This window comes from Haliotis asinina, chromosome 12, assembly GCF_037392515.1.
Source record: "Haliotis asinina isolate JCU_RB_2024 chromosome 12, JCU_Hal_asi_v2, whole genome shotgun sequence".
Lineage (NCBI taxonomy): Eukaryota > Metazoa > Mollusca > Gastropoda > Lepetellida > Haliotidae > Haliotis > Haliotis asinina.
Genome location: NC_090291.1, coordinates 42117877 through 42141800, shown reverse-complemented (window position 1 = coordinate 42141800; position 23924 = coordinate 42117877). Strand labels below are relative to the sequence as shown.

Below are 23924 nucleotides of genomic sequence, written 5' to 3'. Positions count from 1 at the left end.
TCCCGATAGTCAGCTTCTAGTTTTTGAAGGCCTAGTATTTCAATGTAGCGATGACTGGAGGACAAGGACCAGTAACTATTAATATGTTAACAGACGCCATGCATACAGTGCATGAAAGAAACCATATCCACAACTTGTATCCCTGAGGCTGTTACGGGTGACAGATTCACTCAGACCACAGCTAACTTCAGACTGTGCTATCCATATTCATAGGTGTGGGTTGTCACATCTTCAGTGGGTATACCAGTATAGTGTGCAACATTCACGATTTGATGATACGTATTTGTCTACCACTCAAACTCTGTTATCACATTACCATTGTGTCCACTGCATGCCATCACAATAAAATCTGAACTGCTTGTGGTCAGATGAGCTTACCATGTGTTGTTTGATCCTTCAAGGTTAGATATCGTCACACTGAGAATACTGTTTGTATATCGGGTCTGCAAGTCTGGAGGCACAACTTCCAGTACTAAGCTGGTTCCCCACTCCCTTCACATATGCCAACTTGTGATGTGCACAACAGGATCCAGCTAACTTCCACTACAGATTTCTGGTGACAGGCATATATTCAGGAAACAGTTCTAGTTCCAGACTGCACAACTGCCAAATGACATTACTAGACCGAACCAAGTGTACAATCATTCTTGGTTGTCACAACAGTTGACAGTAGTAATATTTGGCTAATTTGGTGATCGTTAGATTGGAAATTCATTATTCTTGCAAGGATTATCAATACAATCAAGTGACAACCACGAGATCATTCGAAAAAGTGTGAAACGTTTGTCACTTGAAATATTAAACAACCTAAGGTCTCGCAAGGTGCCATAAGCTACTTATGGGCCCAATAACGATGAGCTTGATTTTGTGTCTACTTCACTGGTGCAGACGGTACATTTCCACATTTCTTATTATCTATCTCAATAATGCCTAACATCAGACAGGGTTGACTTGACCCAAACAAATCATCTGAACACTGCAGGAAGTCCTTCAAGAATTATCATTCATAAGACAATTTCTCATTAAGATTTGATTTTGAGAATATCATACAATAATGTAATGTCAGTCAATGATTAATAGCACAGTTTACAATTTGGTCACTGTGTGTAATGAGTAATACTGGTAGTTTTAGAGATATGCTGTGAAAAATACCCCAACATCCTGTGGCCGTGGAGTAGCCTAGTGGTCAAAGTGTTCACTCATCACAACAAAGACCTGGGTTCGATTCCCCACATGAGTAGAGTGTGGGAAGCCCATTTCTGGTGTCCCCTACTGTGATATTGCTGGGTATGGCTGGAAAGCAGTGTAAAACCATACTCCCATAACATCCTGGTTGCGACATCTCTGTATAAAAGTTGAAAGTATGAAAGATTACTTATTAGTTTCTGCACACACATAACGCTGAAAGATGTCAGTTGAAATTATTGCCTTGGAAACAAGCAGAACTTTCTGAAAAAGCTCAAATAGTTAGGCTACCAGTTGACATTGGGGACACCAGAAATGGGCAGACTGTACCCATGTAGGGAATTGAACATGGTTCTTCAGGATGTCAAGCGAATGCAATAACCACTAATCTCTCTTATCTCAAAAGAATACATAAGAGCACAGTTACACCATTCCTCTTACATAATGGAGCAGAGGCCCCTGCCATTATTTTTATGGAATGGAGAGTCATTTACCCAACTTAAATTACATTCAAAGTATTTGGAATATTTCTGATATCAAAAAAAATAATATCAAAGTGAAAGTCTTAAATTTGAAACTGGTACATACAGCTCCATTCCTGAAAAGCAGTGGAGCCAGCAAACAATGGTGGACTCAAAAGGAATGATGTCACAAACGTGCATGTTCATATACAGCCCACCTTTCTCTCCTCCCAAACACACCCAACAAGACAGTCATTGATCAAAGAATTTATATTCCAAATAAATTATTCACAGGTTATGTTACAGTCCACTTTCAGAAATATTTTTCATTGACAAGAATCATGGCACCAACTGCACAGAATCGTATGACAATTACCTTGACAAACAATCCATCTCATTTCACTACGCACCAATTATCTGTGGTTCTGTAAGTAATAAAACCTACATCTATTATGACAATTTACACATAATGATGAATAAAACAGATTAATCCCTCAGTTCTTAATATATACTACTCAAAAGAAATTAGAGATCACTGTTGTTTTATATGACAGTCAAGGTTGTAATTGCAACACAACATATAAATGAGCAGTGTTCTACATCTCGTGTGAATAGTATAGTACACGTCAGCCATGATGCAGTGTTGTGAGTAGTTTTATGGAATATGTTACAATTCACATGAAACTGATAATGATCCACTTTCAATATCCTACCATGGTGCTGGAAATTTCATAAACAGTCTATATTTCATATAAGGAAACATGATCTGCACCTTAACATGAAAACAATTTGTCTTCCAGAACATTTCAGTGTCAGCAAGATTTTATGCTACATTTTCTGTTTGTTAAATGGACGATGTAACCTGGAGGTTAGGGTCATTGGAAATCGTTCAAGATCCTTTCAGGAAGATAAAACTGCATGCTGACTAAAAATGAATTCCTGTGATTCAACATTTCAGTGAGTTGTTTTAGTCTTAATATTCCAGCAATATCAAACGGAAGACACCATACATGGGCTTCACGCATTGTACCCATGTGGGGAATCGAACCAAGGTCTTTGGCGTGATGAGTGAACGCTTTAACCACTGGGCTACCCCGTTGCCCAGATTCAACATCTGAGGTAGCAATGAAACAGTGACACATCTAAACGATTCATTCAGAATTTAATCATTCATGGACACCTAAGGCTTCCTCTGGACTCTTTATTCCCCCGATCTTTGACATAGACACATTCAACATACCTTGTACCTACTGATGACATAGTGGACATTGGTCTTGAATCTGAGCCTTGGGAAATAAAACAACAAAGAATAACAATGGCTGTTCCAACAATGGCATGTTGCCTAGAAAGGCATGTAGACATACAGACATAAAGAAGATATGTGGTGCTGATGTTAAGACGTTGCCTTCGGGTTGGCGTCTGCTGCATCTTCTGGCTTGGGGTTGTTGTCTTCTGGTTTCATTGCTGGGAACAGGAGCACTTCCTGTGGACAAAAACATCATGGTTGGTGTTGAGATAGCGATGTTCTTGATTTAATAATGATAATATGCTTCTGCATAGGAAAGCGAGGGAGTTCAGTTAATAATGCTTCCCTTAACAATAGTCTAGCTGGATGTGTCCCTGTAATGTTGGAATCAAATCTCAAGTAGAGCATGTGAAACCCATGATGAGTCATTTATATTTCTGTTGCATAAAATGACAATAAGTAACAAAAAATCATCACTGAATTTCAAATGTTAAATGTCCTTGGTAAATGAATGGTGCACCCTTTCAACATCAAGAATCTAAGAGTGAGCTTGGTTTCAAGCTGTTTCGAACCATATTTCATCAAATCACAATTTGTGCACTGTTAGAGAGGAAAAGGGATTGGCATTAAACAATTACAACCAGCAATCATGCATATGACGCTCACAAACCAAGACTAAGAAAAATTAAGAACAGGGAATCAGACACAGATCTTAAATCCTGTGTGTCTCAAATCTGCTTCAAGCACTGTGGCAGCCATAGCAAAGCAGGTTACACAAAGAAACAGTTGGATGGATTCTTGTATTCAAAACCCAGGCACGCCCCACCCCACGCCAACCTTGCCTTGGAAAATCCTGAGAGCTGGTTAATCTGCCTACCTTGATGTTGTTGGAGTCAGTAAGGAACATAGCAAGTCGGTCAATCCCCATGCCCCACCCTGCAGTGGGAGGAAGGCCATACTCCAGTGCTGTACAGAAGTTCTCATCCACAAACATAGCTTCGTCATCTCCAGCTGCTTTGTCCTGGAACAGAACAAGATGGTGAGAGACATGGGTATTAATGCTGAATTCAATATTATTTCATAGTCTTTATTTCAAGAATATTTTCATTAATCCTATATGAGTGTCCATGCACATATGTACGTCTGCTTCATTCGGTCCGAGTTAAGATAGTTACATCTTAATCCACTGAGTTATCTTCTGACAATTTAAAACAGCCCAAGCTGTTTCATCTTCACAATACTATCTACTCAGACTCAGTTTGAACAAAGTCACTTGCTTGTTTGAGTGGCAAAATAACCAGTCCGTTCTACCTTCTCACTTAATATCGTGTCCTACATACCTTGGCCTGCTGCTGAAACCTATCTCTCTGGACCACTGGGTCGTTCAACTCTGTGTAGGCATTGGCAACCTCCTTCTTCATCACAAACAGTTCAAACCGTTCCGTCAATCCTGGCTTGGATCTATGCCTGCAACATGATGCATGATGAGTGACCATGGTTACATTTGGTTTCTCTGTTTGTTGTGTAACCAAGTACTCCGCAGTATTTCACAATATAGTGGCTGTCTGTAAACAATCAACTCAACCAGACAATCCACAGATCATCATTATAAGCATCAATCTATAGAATTTGGATACGATGACATGTGTCAACCAAGTCAGCCAGCCTGAACACCTGATCTCAGTATGCACCTCTAAGACAGGCATGAACTGACCAAATCTAACCCAGGCCTTCAGAGACTGCCAATGATACAAAGGTAGGAATATGTAATCAGCTGACTGACAAAATGCAAATTACATAGCTTGTAAACACAAAAAGAGAAATAACATAGTCTTTTTTTCCTAATTTGCCTGCCCATTTCACACAGATTAGAATCATTAAAACATCCCTATCTCTAGACATGAACTGACCATTTAGCTAGTGGACTCATGACCTGAGGATGTTCAATGATAAAAGCAGGGTTGATGATTTTCTCCTCCAAATATTCACCCACCAGCTGAAACAAAGTCAGAGAAAATATCATAGACGGACATAAAATGAGCAATTAGATGACAAGAAATGTCAATTTCATGAAAAACAATTTTGTGATCAGGGCCTATATATTTTCGAAGCAGTCTTAGTGCAAAGATAAGTGCCATAGATTAGCATTAACTTATGATTATCTTAGCACTAGAGAGCTTCAAAAGGTCCTAGGTCCAGGAGTAGAAATAAACCTCTGTAGAGGAGCTCATGCTTGTAGTTCATCCTAACTAATAGATATAGACAGTCTGAGGTGAGACAAGAAGAGGTGAGGTAGTTAATGGGGTTTAACATCCTATTCAAGATTATCAAAAACAAAAACCAACAGAAAACACAGCGATGGATTTGCTTGCATGTGTTTCTTTGACTTGACCATTAGATCTTGTTTTGGACCTCATATGACACATATAAGCTGCTGAGGACAAATTCCAACTGGGCTTTAACGGGCCACTGTGTTTTGGACCTCATATGACACATATAAGCTGCTGAGGACAAATTCCAACTGGGCTTTAACGGGCCACTGTGTTTTGGACCTCATATGACACATATAAGCTGCTGAGGACAAATTCCAACTGGGCTTTAACGGGCCACTGTGTTTTGGACCTCATATGACACATATAAGCTGCTGAGGACAAATTCCAACTGGGCTTTAACGGGCCACTGTGTTTTGGACCTCATATGACACATATAAGCTGCTGAGGACAAATTCCAACTGGGCTTTAACGGGCCACTGTGTTTAGGACCTCATATGACACATATAAGCTGCTGAGGACAAATTCCAACTGGGCTTTAACGGGCCACTGTGTTTAGGACCTCATATGACACATATAAGCTGCTGAGGACAAATTCCAACTGGGCTTTAACGGGCCACTGTGTTTAGGACCTCATATGACACATATAAGCTGCTGAGGACAAATTCCAACTGGGCTTTAACGGGCCACTGTGTTTAGGACCTCATATGACACATATAAGCTGCTGAGGACAAATTCCAACTGGGCTTTAACAGGCCACTGTGTTTAGGACCTCATATGACACATATAAGCTGCTGAGGACAAATTCCAACTGGGATTTAACGGGCCACTGTGTTTAGGACCTCATATGACACATATAAGCTGCTGAGGACAAATTCCAACTGGGCTTTAACGGGCCACTGTGTTTAGGACCTCATATGACACATATAAGCTGCTGAGGACAAATTCCAACTGGGCTTTAACGGGCCACTGTGTTTTGGACCTCATATGACACATATAAGCTGCTGAGGACAAATTCCAACTGGGCTTTAACGGGCCACTGTGTTTTGGACCTCATATGACACATATAAGCTGCTGAGGACAAATTCCAACTGGGCTTTAACGGGCCACTGTGTTTTGGACATCATATGACACATATAAGCTGCTGAGGACAAATTCCAACTGGGCTTTAACAGGCCACTGTGTTTTGGACCTCATATGACACATATAAACTGCTGAGGACAAATTCCAACTGGGCTTTAACGGGCCACTGTGTTTTGGACCTCATATGACACATATAAACTGCTGAGGACAAATTCCAACTGGGCTTTAACAGGCCACTGTGTTTTGGACCTCATATGACACATATAAGCTGCTGAGGACAAATTCCAACTGGGCTTTAACGGGCCACTGTGTTTTGGACATCATATGACACATATAAACTGCTGAGGACAAATTCCAACTGGGCTTTAACAGGCCACTGTGTTTTGGACCTCATATGACACATATAAGCTGCTGAGGACAAATTCCAACTGGGCTTTAATGGGCCACTGTGTTTTGGACCTCATATGACACATATAAGCTGCTGAGGACAAATTCCAACTGGGCTTTAACGGGCCACTGTGTTTTGGACCTCATATGACACATATAAGCTGCTGAGGACAAATTCCAACTGGGCTTTAACGGGCCACTGTGTTTTGGACCTCATATGACACATATAAGCTGCTGAGGACAAATTCCAACTGGGCTTTAACGGGCCACTGTGTTTTGGACATCATATGACACATATAAGCTGCTGAGGACAAATTCCAACTGGGCTTTAACGGGCCACTGTGTTTTGGACATCATATGACACATATAAGCTGCTGAGGACAAATTCCAACTGGGCTTTAACAGGCCACTGTGTTTTGGACATCATATGACACATATAAGCTGCTGAGGACAAATTCCAACTGGGCTTTAACGGGCCACTGTGTTTTGGACCTCATATGACACATATAAGCTGCTGAGGACAAATTCCAACTGGGCTTTAATGGGCCACTGTGTTTTGGACCTCATATGACACATATAAGCTGCTGAGGACAAATTCCAACTGGGCTTTAACGGGCCACTGTGTTTTGGACATCATATGACACATATAAGCTGCTGAGGACAAATTCCAACTGGGCTTTAACGGGCCACTGTGTTTTGGACCTCATATGACACATATAAGCTGCTGAGGACAAATTCCAACTGGGCTTTAACGGGCCACTGTGTTTTGGACCTCATATGACACATATAAGCTGCTGAGGACAAATTCCAACTGGGCTTTAACGGGCCACTGTGTTTTGGACCTCATATGACACATATAAGCTGCTGAGGACAAATTCCAACTGGGCTTTAACGGGCCACTGTGTTTTGGACCTCATATGACACATATAAGCTGCTGAGGACAAATTCCAACTGGGCTTTAACGGGCCACTGTGTTTTGGACCTCATATGACACATATAAGCTGCTGAGGACAAATTCCAACTGGGCTTTAACAGGCCACTGTGTTTTGGACCTCATATGACACATATAAGCTGCTGAGGACAAATTCCAACTGGGCTTTAACGGGCCACTGTGTTTTGGACCTCATATGACACATATAAGCTGCTGAGGACAAATTCCAACTGGGCTTTAACGGGCCACTGTGTTTTGGACCTCATATGACACATATAAGCTGCTGAGGACAAATTCCAACTGGGCTTTAACAGGCCACTGTGTTTTGGACCTCATATGACACATATAAGCTGCTGAGGACAAATTCCAACTGGGCTTTAACGGGCCACTGTGTTTTGGACCTCATATGACACATATAAGCTGCTGAGGACAAATTCCAACTGGGCTTTAACAGGCCACTGTGTTTTGGACCTCATATGACACATATAAGCTGCTGAGGACAAATTCCAACTGGGCTTTAACGGGCCACTGTGTTTTGGACCTCATATGACACATATAAGCTGCTGAGGACAAATTCCAACTGGGCTTTAACAGGCCACTGTGTTTTGGACCTCATATGACACATATAAGCTGCTGAGGACAAATTCCAACTGGGCTTTAACAGGCCACTGTGTTTTGGACCTCATATGACACATATAAGCTGCTGAGGACAAATTCCAACTGGGCTTTAACGGGCCACTGTGTTTTGGACATCATATGACACATATAAGCTGCTGAGGACAAATTCCAACTGGGCTTTAACGGGCCACTGTGTTTTGGACCTCATATGACACATATAAGCTGCTGAGGACAAATTCCAACTGGGCTTTAATGGGCCACTGTGTTTTGGACCTCATATGACACATATAAGCTGCTGAGGACAAATTCCAACTGGGCTTTAACGGGCCACTGTGTTTTGGACCTCATATGACACATATAAGCTGCTGAGGACAAATTCCAACTGGGCTTTAACGGGCCACTGTGTTTTGGACCTCATATGACACATATAAGCTGCTGAGGACAAATTCCAACTGGGCTTTAACGGGCCACTGTGTTTAGGACCTCATATGACACATATAAGCTGCTGAGGACAAATTCCAACTGGGCTTTAACGGGCCACTGTGTTTTGGACCTCATATGACACATATAAGCTGCTGAGGACAAATTCCAACTGGGCTTTAACGGGCCACTGTGTTTTGGACCTCATATGACACATATAAGCTGCTGAGGACAAATTCCAACTGGGCTTTAACGGGCCACTGTGTTTAGGACCTCATATGACACATATAAGCTGCTGAGGACAAATTCCAACTGGGCTTTAACGGGCCACTGTGTTTTGGACCTCATATGACACATATAAGCTGCTGAGGACAAATTCCAACTGGGCTTTAACGGGCCACTGTGTTTTGGACCTCATATGACACATATAAGCTGCTGAGGACAAATTCCAACTGGGCTTTAACGGGCCACTGTGTTTAGGACCTCATATGACACATATAAGCTGCTGAGGACAAATTCCAACTGGGCTTTAACGGGCCACTGTGTTTTGGACCTCATATGACACATATAAGCTGCTGAGGACAAATTCCAACTGGGCTTTAACGGGCCACTGTGTTTTGGACCTCATATGACACATATAAGCTGCTGAGGACAAATTCCAACTGGGCTTTAACGGGCCACTGTGTTTTGGACCTCATATGACACATATAAGCTGCTGAGGACAAATTCCAACTGGGCTTTAACAGGCCACTGTGTTTTGGACCTCATATGACACATATAAGCTGCTGAGGACAAATTCCAACTGGGCTTTAACAGGCCACTGTGTTTTGGACCTCATATGACACATATAAGCTGCTGAGGACAAATTCCAACTGGGCTTTAACAGGCCACTGTGTTTTGGACCTCATATGACACATATAAGCTGCTGAGGACAGATTCCAACTGGGCTTTAACGGGCCACTGTGTTTTGGACCTCATATGACACATATAAGCTGCTGAGGACAAATTCCAACTGGGCTTTAACAGGCCACTGTGGTAACCATGGTAACTATACCTTGTCTAGCAGACGGCTGAGTGTCCGAGGGGCAGCACAATCCACCTCCAGCTTACGACACAAATCATCAAAGAACTTGCGGGCTTCTGCAGAAAACAGACACTAACATGAATTGACACACTTGACCAAAATAACAAAAATGGTTTCAAAGAAATAAAAGTCTCAAAAGAATGAGGCTTCATCCTTCATTTTATTACTACACATCTACAATTGGAAATACCATGACATGTTGACTGCATCTCATGCATATACTCATAGTACAAATTCTAGTTGATTTTGCCACGAGTTATTTCATAGTACATTCAAGCAGTTAACAAAACTCAACCACAGAAAGCAAATCAGCCAAGCTGACCAGTTAACCACAGTCAACCATTCACAAGAGTCAACCAAGCCAAATTGGTTAACCAAGTCCAGTCAGTCAACCAAGTCAATCACAGCCATCCAAGTCAACCAAAGTTAACCAAATTCAACCACAGTCAACCAAATCAATGACAGTGCACCAAGCCAACCAAAGTAAAGCGAGTCAATCAATTAAACAAGTTAGCAAAGTTACCCAGTCCTTTCTTACAACAATCACTGGGAGGAAGCACAAAATCCTGCCATGTGTGTTTATCCTGTTATTTACAGGATCAATGTTACAATGTTACCCACCTTCTGTGTTGAATGCTGTTGGTTGAGGGAACGTCACATTGAGGACCTTCTCCAGCTCTTCACACAGACTGATACGTCTGAAGGGCGGTGTGAAGTCAATCTCGACCCCTTCTCCATCTGGCCCATCAGGGTGGAACGTGATCTTGTAACCTCCGTAAAGATACTTTACCATACCTGGACACACAGGTTAACAGGTAAACGTGATAAATAGTCAGGTGAGTGTGTCATATTACATCGCAGGCAGCATGAAGGTATGATGTTATCACACATTACGGGATGGCAAATATCCTATGTTGCACTCAAACAGTCAAGGCTTCAGCATACCATGCATACTCTTGCCATTGTAATTTTTTTACATGCCTAACTAAAAACATTCAAAGCTCTGTTGAGCATCAGTAATATTTCCAATGTCCAATATTCACTTTTTTTAAAATAGTAAAAGAACATAAAATAAGCTTCCCACTTTGTAATGATGAAGGAAATCAAACCCTGGTCTTCACCACGATGAACAAATGCTTTTCCACTAGGCTACCCTACTTCCCTCTCATAATGTATTCCTTGAATGTCAGCTTAAACATCTTATATCACAAGCTCGATGATTTACAGAACAATGAGAACAGTTTTACTTCCAAAAGAAATCTGTCTTCCCGACACATGCTAGATTGCCATATCTACTAAGTTTAAGGGTTTTCTAAGGTAATTCAGAAAAGAACCTCAGCAAACAACTTAAGTTTTAAGCCACACTCAGCAATATTCCAGCTATATGGCAGCCCTAAGCCAACGAGGTGTACAAGTACAGGTAAGTAAACTGATACATCTTATGCTGAACTGATTCATACATATACTCATGGAAACAAATAAGGGAACACATGAAGGTACAAGTGTTCCTTTATTAAGATAAAGAGTTTCCTCTACACAGCAATACATACCTTGTGAAGAAACCTGGGAAAGAGTACAGGAACATTAGTACATTCATGTGTTCCTTTACTTGTTCCCATGAGTATATATTTCCATGTTTTGGTCATGATGATTTTCAGTATATAAATGTATGTATATATATAAATCTATTTATAGTCAGCATTCTTCACCAACACAGCAAGGAATGCATCTACAGCCCTGTGGGCAACACTGACCTGACACCATGGACTCGGTGATTGTCATCAGGTCCTGGTAGTCTGCGTACGCCATATAGAACTCACACGTTGTGAACTCAGGGTTATGCGTCATGTCGATACCCTCGTTACGGAACTGCTTGCCGATCTCATACACCCGATCAAGGCCTCCCACAACCAACATCTGAAAAGAATTCATCAGAGCATGTTTACTTGCGTTTCTTGTAAGATTTTCAACTGCTTTTAGCAATATTCAAGCAATATCGCAGTAGGGGACACCAGACATGGGCTTCAAACCACCCATAATTTCATCTGTCTTGAATTGGTTCCAATATTATGTTACTGCTTGTCAGCTTAATGCATGAGAAAAGGCCCTACTGTAGCAGATTGAATGTCTGTCTTACTGCATTTGTCAAGACCCATGACAGTGACTATAATGCTGAGAAATCCTGAAACATACTGGGCAAAATGGAAATTAAACCCCATATTACAAGAAGTTACTTGTAGACATCTTTGCCATATCCCCTCTCCTCACCTTGAGGTACAACTCCGGTGCTACCCTCATAAACAGGTCCAGTTTCAGATCATTGTGGTGAGTGATGAACGGCTTGGCAGTGGCGCCCCCTGGGATCATGTTCATCATTGGTGTCTCCACCTACAAACAAAATACAAAATATATAGATTTGCTTGGTTTGCAAATTAAACGACAAGGAATCACTTGGAATTGTTTCATTGTATTATATCACATGATATATGAATGTGTAACTGCATTGTTAAAAACCCTCCAAAAACAGAAATATCGGCACTTTATTTCATACTGTAAACCACAAAGTCACTGTGTTCTGTAATCTAATTGGTTGAAAAAACATGATCAAATGGTATTCGATTCTCGTAAACAGCAACATTATTTGCTGCATACTGACACGTGGAAACATCATAAACAATTGTGTTGTTGTGTCATCGGCAGTGGTCATTCAAATCATATTGTGACGTAAAGTTAGAATGACGTCACAAATGAGCAGCTCCAGATGCTACCGTGGGAACCAGCTGAAATGGCCAGCTAATGACACTTCACTGCTGTACCTGTGCTCGATGTAAACAAGTGTAAACAGTAAAACCCTTTGGTTTACTTTTTTGTTTAAAATGTCGATTTACATAAAGTGTTGGCCAATTTCCAGGTGTTATTGAGTATTTGAACCACAGGAATATTTCATTTGAAACACTGGGCTGACGCTGTCAGTTCCAAATGTATTCCTGTGCTTCAAATACTCAATAACATCGAGAAATTGGCCAACATATGATGTTTATCTCTTAATTTTCATACTTTGTTGTACATGTTCAAAATGTGCTGAATTCTGTTTGCACTAAACCAACAACCATTTTAAAACTGAATCACACCGATAGATGTGAGAATAAGGTTACCTTTGAGATCAGTGGCTTATCATTCTTCTTTAATAATTTTACATAGAATAGGTGTTTCATGTACAAACAACTCACCTCCAGGAATCCTAAATCATCCAGGAATCTGCGTATATAATTGATAATCTTGGCTCTAGTGACAAACTTTCTTCTGACTGGCTCATTAATAATCAAGTCCAGATATCGCTGTCTGAATCTTGTTTCCTGTTAATGACACATAATAAACAGAGGCGGTCAATTTTGCTGTTCTATTGTCACTTCAAATATTACTGACACAGTTTGAACATCATTTCAGTGAAATCGACAGGGACACTTACATTACGTCCCACTGATAACAACAACAGTAATAATGACACTCTTAGTGTCTCTTAATTTGAACTGTGCTCATGACTAAGCAATGATATTAAAAGGATTGAGGGGATGAATACGAAGTGCCTTCAGAAAGTCAACAAATGGAACATATCTAATATTTGGGGTTACACTTCCTCAGTGAAGTACAGATTCAAAAACTTTCAGGAGGGGAGACAGTCATCCTGGATTTCAACCAACAGTATGGAAATGTATAGGCAAATTGGAAAGTAAACTAGTTATTAAGACTTGGAAGGCATAAATGTTTGTTGTTTAATGCTGCATTCAACAATATTCCAGCCATATCTCGACATTCTCTAAATAATCAAGGCTGGGTTCGACAATCAAGTGATTGACATAATGAGTAGTGGTCTACTAAATGGGTATACACTGACGTGTATCAACCAAGTTAGACAATATAACCACTTAAACCTGTTACTCGCCGTTAACGATAAACGTGTTGCTGAAGACAAGTCTAACCCAAGTCTTCACAAGTAGAAAATCAAAATGAACATTGCAGCTCTAATGAATGATTTCAATATATTTACATCACGTCTAACCAGGATGCCTATAAGGTCTTAAGAAGCTCACCTTATCCTTGACCCCATAATACAGATGAGGCAGCTGGTGTAGACAGGGAGACAGCAGGGTGATCTCGGAGGGTATGATGCTCAGCTCACCCTTCTTCGTCTTCCCTTTACAAATAGAAACAGACAATGCCAATGATTTGGAGTGAGTGAGTAAATGCTGATTAATTCTCAGTGAGCACAAAAACAAAAACCCATCTAGAAAGTGTTACAGATCCTAGGACTTTTGTAATCAAAGTCCCATCCAGGAATTGAACCCACACTTTCAGAGTCAAACAGCCCGGCTACCAAGTGGAAGTTGGACAACTGGTAATTTAGATGACGCAGTGGCCTGTAGCTTAGATGTTTGACTGTGCGTTGCCAATTAGGTGTCTGACTTTCAGAATGGGGTTTAAAACTCAGGTGGGACTTAATCTTCAGCAAGGTTTAGAATCTGTTCTTGACTGAGAAATTGTAACGCAAAATATGACATAAGTTGAACAGTAGACAGTATACCAGGCTTATTTCTACAGCCTGCATTTAGCAAAGTTTGGGTCAGACAAACCTGTGAACAATATCACACACAACACACCAGATATTCGAAGTACGGTATAAGTGATCCACCAAATCATGAAGTCCGATCATATTACACTGGGGTTAAAAAATCCCATGGCCTGACACACGGGACAAGTGAGTTTTCATTTTTGGCGATCAGATTATGGTATCTTACTTATCTGAGCCATTAATTTTCGAAATCATAATACAGAACAGGTATCTTTCTTTACTATTTATTACTTCTAAATAGATAGTCTATTTAACATCAACATCAAATAGTATGCTGATTTACTCTTTCACAATTGCGATATCATGACATGGAAAATTAGTCAGAACAAGTTACTTTCCTAAAGTCACTTGCCTAACTTTGAACCCCTGTGTAAACCCAGCATCAGAGGGGAGTAAATATTTCCATGGATAATTCTATTTCAGAATTACTTGTGAACCATTTACAAAATTAACACCCTTGTGACTAATACATACGTCCGGTTTGGACTGAGGATTTAATGGTAAAAGCAACAAACCATGGTGAGGCAGACATCTGACTTAAAATCTACAGTTCAAGTAAATAACACATCGGATCATCAGCAAGAGATGATGTAGTATTTTCTTCTCCTTTCAGGCCATATGTAATCTGATTTTGGATCATATACACAATATTCACTTTAAAAGAAAGTCAAGGCTATACTAAAAATGTTTTATGCATTATCACTGGCTCTAGCTGTCATCCTTAACAATGAATGACTGTAGCTTACCTGGTCGCCCCCGGACACCGATGATGTCCCCTCTCTTCACCTTATCCATGACACCCTGGAAGGCCTCCTCTGGTTGGTAGTACCTATAGATGGACATAGACAGTCAACAACCGACACCATGTAAACCTTCTTAACTTTTGGATGGTTTTACTGACATTTAACAGTGACAATCCATTATAACTTTGACCAAAATTCCAGCATCAGTGACCAAGTCAGTCCAGCCGCACACAGCAATATTCCAGCTATAAGGCAACAATCTGTAAATAATCAAATCCAGACCAGACAGTCCACTGATTAACAGCATAAAAATCAATCTATGTAATTAGGAAATGATGATGTATGTCAACCCAGTCAGCGAGCCTGACCACCCGATCCTGTTACCTCTTACTACAAGCGTGAGTTACAGAAGACAAATTGTAACCCGGAACTTCACGTTAATTCCAACATCACAGCCAATGACACCAGGTAGGCTTCACTGAACGCACACTGGGAACTGAACTCAGGACTTAGGTGATGAACACTTTAACCACAAGGCTACACTGCCGCTCATGAAGTTTAAAAGACCATGGATGCAAGTGGGTGTCCTGTGTTTTTATCAACAGGCCAAAATGAAGTTATGTTTCAGAGGTATGCATTCCATTTCCGCAGAGGGACACCAAAAACAGTCATCATACATCATGCTGATCAACAAAATTGACCACAAGTATTAGACGTTATGAACACTCTAACCACTGAGCCACATCCACATAATGATGAAACGTCTGACTCACTTGGCATTGGCCATGACCTGGATCTTCTTATCTTCACCCCGCAGATCATAGAATATCAACTTGGCCCCTGACAACCTCTTTGCATGTATACGACCTAAAACATAAACATGTGTTATTCAATAATAATGGCTTTTTATTAAGCGCCTGTCTCCATACTTGTGCTTACTAATAACTAGCAAGGCTAGCCCTTGGGACACTAGAAGGTGTACACTCATATCAGTATACTACCGGGTACCCATTTACTGCTGGGTGAACAGAGGCAATCTATGAATAAACTCTTTCCTAGGGTAGGACCATATGTCTCACGTGCTTGTTGTGGAGCAGGACTAAAGTCCTACAAACTCAGAGCAGTCCAGCTGCCAAACAGGGTCACCCATCCAAGGACACTCAGCTCCAATGTTCCCTCATTTCTAACCTCAGTCCAGTTTTTAAAAAGTTCTCAAAAGGTTCTCTCAAGATCTTGTGACAATTCTCATAGCATTCAGACCATGTGTCAACCAAGTCCGAAACCACCCGATCCTGTCAGTCGCCTCTTTCGGCCAGCCTGGGTTTGCTAAAGACCAAGTCTGACAAGAGACTATAAATATTCGTTCTCATCACCATGACACCATGCTAAAGTTGACACAGAGCCTGGAATACACTGAACAGGCATTTTGTGCAAATGAAGCAGACATAACTATCTTCATCAGTCAAGCAGCTGTCACTCAGATTCTACTTTCTGTAAACTGAGGGGAATTCAGGAAAACACTGTCAGTAGCATGTTAACTTCTTTCTTTTAATATTTCCCTCCCTCAACATACACTCCGTACCATATTCCATGACATTACAGTAACGGAATATTTTGTAGAAATGTTTTCTCAGTGCAGATATATATGCAGACATTTTCTGCTTTGGGCAGATAAAAGGAAGGATATTTTTTCTATTGCAAAACAAACTGCCCAAAAACACTGCAGATCAGTAATATGCTAGTGGAAAGCTGGTTTTATATATGTAAACTTTGCAAAGGTTTACTTAATGAACATTGTGAGAACTCCATCCCCTCCCCTAATCCCAGTTTATCCAATGACAAAAGATATGATAAGAGATATTATACATCAAGATGTTCATAACATGAAGTCATATATACCACCTCAATCTGCTGTTTCCTGAAAGGAAAATCAAAGGTTCTCTAATATGTGATACAGGCCAAACTCACGCTCAATAAATTAGCCCTCCATAAGAACATCAAGTCCCTCTCCTAATGAAGAGTCCTACCTGCAACTGAGACGACATCGTCAAGGATCTCTCCATCAGCCACGCCATTGTACCGAGCTATGAACTCAGTCAGTGAGATCTCCACATGGAACTTGTGGGGATAGGGTTGGTCATTCTCCTCCTTCAGCTGAGCAACCGCTCGAGACCGCAGACGGAAATACTCCTGGGGAGAAACATCATTGACACCAATTTCAGCTGCAGTTTCATCTTTGTTCCTTCCCTTGAGAAAACTAGACATATTTATCTCTAGAAATAGAGGTAACCTTAAATACACAAATAAATATGACAAATTTTGTAGCTAAGTATAGAGACACCAGTCATTTAACACCACTCTCTTTGACAAACGAGCAAATCACTTGTGACAACTCAGTTCAACTGAAGGACAGAGTGGCTCCTCACTGATAAATAGATACACAGCAGATTTCAAAAGGTGATGCAATTTGTATTATTCCTGAATAAGGGACACCCAAGCAAGGACTGGGTAACACAAAGCTGATGCAATCTTTATGTGACAGTTGTAAGTAATCTACTTTGTTTTGTTTGTATTTAGAAAAAAAAACCCTAATATCAGAAAGCTAATCAGGACATAAGTAAACACTCATCTTGATAAGCTCCTTAACAATTCAGCCTTGTTGATTTTTTTCTGGTGATAGTTAGGGGAGATACCTGTCAAGACCAGTACTCAGAAAAGCTATGAAATACATGTAAGAAGTACAAAATACACAATTTGTAAAGTGTTCTGGAAAAATAAACTATCTTAACATGTCTTGTCTTATTCATCTCTTTGGGATCAATTGATAACAGCATAAACAATAATACAACTCTCAGTGAAAAGGTTTACATTTTCACAATTCCATGATGTATTCATGGGTTGAAAGTAGTTCCTATGCAAATCAGCAAAGTTTAATGAGGTCAGGCCTGCTGTCTTGTCCTTGGTTTCCATTGGTTGAAGACATGCAGCATCTAGATTGGATGTTGAATTTAGCTGCATTTGGAAAGTGTGAAGTTTGTTCACTTACTGTCTTTCTCCCAACTGGGCAACGTGGATTGAAAGTCATGGGAAGAGAATATTGACTTTGGTGGATTTCAGATCCTTGGATGTTGTATATTTTGGTGCCTCACAATATGTGGTCAGTTTGATGCCAGTTGTTCCATAGATGCTTTGTATTATACAGTCAAACTACAGTAAAAATGTTGGAACTACAGCCTCAACAGGCCTTGGTCTTGTGTTGAGCCATCCCCATTACATATATATATATATATATATCAGACTCACATTTGGGTCAATGTCTTCATCATCCTGTTTCTTTTCCGCTGTGGGTTTCTGGACCGATTCAGCTGCTGCAGCAGCCGCTGCCTGTTTCTCTGCTTTCTCGGCGGCCTTCTTTTCTGCCTTCAGTCGCCTCTTCATCTCACTGAAACACACAACATGCTGCATGAAGAATATGGGTCACTAAAACAAAGGTGGGGGTTGTGTTATAGAATGTCAAAGAAAAGCATTACAACGTGGAAAGATCAAGTAGAAAAGGTAAAATACATCAGTTCTCCAATCAGCGCAACCCTTTTATCTGGAAATGTACATCTGTCAATATTTCCTATTTCTAAACATATTAACATAACTATTTAAATTCCTCTGTATCAGTATGTAAATATGTCTTGAGTAACAGCTGCAAGTATTTACCATTATTCAGATAAATATGAGAACATTTTAGTTATGTAATAAGTTCATGTTAGCCAGAAGTTTTTCAATACCATTCCAGCAAGACAGGAAGTCACAGACTAAACAAAGCTTAATACAACGATAATCAGCAGTACATTGCTGACCTTTGCAAAATGTCATCAGGAAAATAGTACCTCACATTTCTTTACAAGTCCTAAGCATGATTACACGATGCCATTTAGAAAGTGGTCAAATATGACATATGTCGAAGTCCTAAGCAGAGCTGCCAACTTTCACTAATTACAATTAGCATGTTGTCACCATCACCTGGTCATCATCAAAGTCTGACAATCTGAAACATGCACACCTACGAAATTCCAAAACTTATAACTTTGTTACAAAATAATTACTTAAATACAACAATTTATGGTAATATGGTAAATTCTCAATCACACAGAGGGAACACTGTGAACACACCTAAACACCACATATCAGTCAATAAACAACGCGAGTAGCAGAACATAAAACTCCTTCTAAATAATTTTCCCTTCTTTTATTGTGTCTGGTCACTTTTGTCTCTGAGACAGGCATACTATCTGTTTTGAGTAAGCTGAAGACGATGTACTGTATATTCAAGCTTTACTTTCACTTGCACAACAATGAACAGATGACAGCTACACGATACACAAAAAGTAAATTTTAATGGTCTTCGTTACAACCATATAGTTGACCTATATTAGTTGGAGCTGGTACTTTTCATGCAAATCAAAAAGGTTGATAAAGTTTCCAATATGATGTACAGTCCACCCCTTTTGGTATTATAACACTTGAAACCATGCAATGTAATCTCACACCAGTTTGCCGTGACATTTAAAAATGAAGCTTTCTTGTTTACGAATTTTCTCAAGCCTGAAACACATCATTCTCAGAGGTCAATATCAACCGTACGAGACACCTGAAAATTATATCTTAATGTCTACGTAGCTATGGTAACAAAAGGGTTGCACTATTGGGACTTGACATATATTTACCGAGATTTATGCAAAGAAGGTGAAGACGAGAAGGTTCGAGGCTGGATTTGAAGAGAAGAGCTCCGACGTTTACATGGACCCAACACGGATGTAGCGTGGAGGGGGGACGATGCAAGTCGAGCCGATACCCGCTGGACAGACATAAACTGCCATGAGGCTTGTCGTAGCAGTGACGTCACACTCTGCATCGTGTCACGATGTTGCAGTCTTAGGAGATAGGGCTGATGTTGGTAAAATTAAGCAAAGCAACACTGTTACATAATCTAAAGAATTCATAAAGCATACGCTGTTTCAAAGGAATTATCTACACGGATTCTGGGCTTGATGCTCAGGCAGACAGCAAAAGCAACATATATCAGTATACACCAAATCTGATATACTCATTTCCCATTTCATGCTAATATGAACAATATAGTCACAATAATGTTGCTTGGCTGTAAAGACTTAATTTCATGGATAAGATTAAGAAGCATGATGAAGAGAAACAATGTCTAAAGCTTGCATGTACAGTGCACTCTGTCGAATTCAGTCTGGTTTGGGACCAACTAAAAAGTCTGAATTAGGAAGCAGTCCGAGTTACACAGAATGATGTTATAGTGAGATTTCCATGAACTTAGCCAACCATCTGAAGTTTTGAAATCATCCATCTTAAGTTCCGCTGAAAACTGAAGTGCCTTCCCTTTCAAAATTGGACCCGACAGTGGTATGTTTTTTGTCCACGCACGTATAAACCAGTCATCCAGAAGTTCAAAGGCATTTACAAGTTGGTGGAATCAAACTAAAAATGCTTTATGGTTCAACTTCTTTATTACACAAGGTCACAACGTTTCGAGAGAGTTCCTAGTCTCTTCTTTCAGTCATGCAGAGCCTGGTTTATTGCTTCAAACTTTCCCAAGCATTCCAAATCTCACACCATTCACATTTTCTTCAAACTGTGATCAGTAGTCTTCCTGTCAGATACAGTTTGTTTGCTTATCTGGTATTTTGTCAGCCAAGTCTTTCTGTAAGATCTTTGGAACAGTTTCAGAATCATTGATAAGATTAATCTTGGTTTCAAGCAACAATTCTGTTCGTGGGCATTTCCATTGTCGTTCAGACATTTTGAACTGATTGATACCACACTTTGTCTGATGGCTTCTTAAATGCTTAGTGTCACTGACACAGAGTTTACATGATTGTCTCAATTAGTGTCAATTGCATCAAAGGTAAGTAAGCATTCACCGCTACACACAAAACACCCAAACAAATCAATGGGCTGTTTACTCAAGGTGTATTGCCCGAGTGGACTTCCTGATCAGTAAATAAGACAAAATACCCCAAACCAATCCACGGGTTCTTTATTCAAGGTATACTGGCCAAGCGGACATCCTGCTCAGTCCGAATAAAAGAGCAATTTTTATACCTTTTCGGGCCATTACTTTGGTCCGAAATAATGAGAGTCTGAGAAATACAGCTATTTCATTATGACAACAAAGAAGGATTACGTCAGGACCACAAGTTCAGTCCACTTTTTACAGCAATCGGAGAAAGACAGAATCTGAGTTAAACAGAGTGTACTGTAATATCATAATGTAAATGCTAGAACACACTTAGATAAAGGAAAAATCGTTCAGTTTAAGGACTTCAAATTTTGAGCTAAACAATGTTTCAGACATTTCACTTTACACTGGCCACCTGCACTTGTTCTATTCCAAGATATATCCCTGTTTTCACATAACATGGTCAAATGTATGGTATACTGCCTAACTGGACAAAAATAGTTAAGGATCCATATGGAAACTTTGAAATTATTAATGATATATTTATTCATTGAAACACTGGTGAAATTTCAATCATAAAAATACCTATATCCCTAACTTACTTTGTTCAGTATATTTCCTATCATTTATATAGGGGTGTATGCTTAGATTCAAATGTCAAATACACCAACTTTCTAATATAAACATACAACTACTTAACAGTTCTTAAGGGATGCCAGTGCTAATTAGGTCTGGGGCAGACTGATGGTTGACAGCATGAGCAGCAATGATACCAACAGCCTGACGTACGACATCCAACATTACCATGCCAGGGCAGACATTCACTACCAGTCATCAGTGCACTTAACTCATAAGCGCAGCTTAAACTGTGATGATACTGCTAATGAAGGTAAGGGTGTTTCATCAGGTGATGGTTGGAAAGAGTTCCGCCCGTACCCAGTTCTTTTCACATAGAATATTTCCACCTTACCCTGTGTAATATTTCAACACTAAAATATGTTCAAAGATTGTTTTTGATACCAGCTCTAGTTTATTGAAAGTATGTTAGGATGAGGTATGGATGTCAGTTTGTAATGTTGGCTTTTGATTGGGTGGGGGTACGGGAGGAACTATTAACCACACGTTGATAAACTTTGTACTGTGCAGTAGTAGTGTGCTTAGAGATTAGGCGAATCTAGTAAAGCACCATAAAATGCTTGTTTACGGGACATGGCTCTACCAGCCGGCAAGTTGTATTGTCCCGATGAAACCATATAGGGAGGTAGAGACCACGTTTAACAGCCAGGGACAGTGTTTTCGTCGGAAGTAAACACACCCTGACACTGTCACACAGCGATATTTATGATGATGCAACCAGGCGGCAACTGAGTTAACAATCAATGTGTTATCGCTGTATCACTGTTTGAGTTTAACGTCAAACACCAATCATTCAGCAAGTTCACTGACGATCCGGTTTACGTTCTACATGTTTGTATAAAACCACACATCACATGAAGACTCTATCGTTGTTCAAGTTACCTTTTGCTGAGTTTTTCTCCCGACTCTGCCATTGTGATACACGTGCGTCGATGGCCGATTTGGCGGAAGCAAATAGAGTCATCTCCCTTTGATCACACTTTCTATTTCAATTACTGGGTATTTCATTTACTGGGTCATTGTGTTAAAACGCATGTACTGATGGACTTAGTCATGTCTGGTGAGCAAAATGCCCCGTTCTCTCTAAATATGTTTGGGCAAATTCCACAGTTAAAGTGAGTGAGTTTAGTTTTATGCCGATTTCAGCAATAGATTCTAGTTCACATCGGCGGATCCAGGAATTTTTAGTGGGTGTGAGTGTGTTTCAGACTTTCTAAACATTAACTTCAGAGTGATCGGAAGTCATTTTCAAGGAGACAGGTGTTGGGGTGGATGGGGTGGGTTGGACCAGAAATGGATTTCATTGTACCCATGTGGGGAATCGAACCACTACGCTACCCGTCGCCCTCCTTGTTTCTGTTGTGTGTATGTAAATGTATTATAATTTATTTGCAAGAATTTAACTGTTTAAACAACAGCAACAGTATCATAAATAATAATAAATACATAAAACAGCTAAACGAAAAAATGCGACACAAGTGTCCGTTTCAGTTTGTATAGACATGCATAAATATTTCTATGCATGCTGGAACACCTGAGTTGTTGGTCCACAGGTCGAGTGCCAACGCTTTTGTTAAAACATAACGTTATCGCAGCGGAACATCTGAATGAGGATTCGGACGGTAATTCAATACCCCACGAGTCAACTGCGGATTGTTTGGTTGCTGGGATACCCCACCTACGTTTTATATACAACACTGCACAGTGAAAGACCCCACATTCCTTGACGCACGGCCGAACACGTGATTCGTACCCGGCTGTCGGGACACACGTGTCAGTACATGCACGTGGCTGCATTGGTCTATTTTCAGACCGAGATAATGAATAGTGAAAACGTCCAACTCATGTTTAGAAAGACTGGGCAGGTTCAAATTATCTGCGCTTTGAACTTTTGAGTTGCTCCTAAATCCTGTTTTCGTGTAATTACCAAATCCTTTAATTACATACATCTTTTACAAATGAAATAAATGTATTTCTGGGGGATCTGTCGATGTTTGCGCTTCATGCATGTACCCATTCTAATTAATTCAGCGCTTAAATTGAAAAGGATACTGGTGAGATGAGAGATTCAGAACCGTTTGACAATCTACACTTACTTCAGTTAAATCTTTCGTATTTAAGAGCTGATCGGAAGGGAAATATTGTGCTTCAGGGACTGGGCACCCTCAATATCTCCAGAGTATACGTTCCGATAAGTCTTTTCTATAGCGGAGACATCGGAACTTGTACCCTGGCGATATCGAGGATGGGGAC

The 23924-nt window shown here is 40.3% G+C and overlaps 1 protein-coding gene across 2 annotated transcripts; it reads right to left on the bottom strand.

The window, feature by feature from the left end:
* Positions 1-1901: 1901 nt before the first annotated feature.
* On the bottom strand, positions 1902-22641 carry LOC137259071 (lysine--tRNA ligase-like). Of its 2 annotated transcripts, XM_067796783.1 has the most exons (16): positions 22554-22631; positions 19777-19997; positions 18362-18500; positions 17086-17248; positions 15832-15925; positions 15062-15144; positions 13777-13880; positions 12916-13041; positions 11954-12073; positions 11440-11602; positions 10307-10480; positions 9656-9741; positions 4803-4888; positions 4233-4359; positions 3770-3913; positions 1902-3129 (listed from the first exon to the last, which is right to left on the bottom strand). In XM_067796783.1, the coding sequence occupies exons 2-16, from the start codon at positions 19962-19964 to the stop codon at positions 3040-3042; spliced, it is 1887 nt and encodes a 628-aa protein (XP_067652884.1). In that variant the 5' UTR covers positions 19965-19997; positions 22554-22631; the 3' UTR covers positions 1902-3039. The 2 variants fall into 2 exon arrangements, with proteins under 2 accessions (XP_067652884.1, XP_067652885.1); XM_067796784.1 differs by lacking the exon at positions 19777-19997 and having other exon boundaries at positions 22554-22641.
* Positions 22642-23924: the final 1283 nt, after the last annotated feature.

What these genes read in the sequence shown, in the direction of transcription:
- LOC137259071 (XM_067796783.1), bottom strand. Translation starts at nt 19,964, where the DNA reads ATGCAGAGTGTGACGTCACTGCTACGACAAGCCTCATGGCAGTTTATG. An exon ending in ATGATTTAGGATTCCTGGAG is followed by an intron (nt 12,074 to 12,915) that starts GTGAGTTGTTTG and finishes TTTTGTTTGTAG; the next exon opens with GTGGAGACACCAATGATGAA. An exon ending in CACCGAGTCCATGGTGTCAG is followed by an intron (nt 10,481 to 11,439) that starts GTCAGTGTTGCC and finishes CTGTGTGTCCAG; the next exon opens with GTATGGTAAAGTATCTTTAC.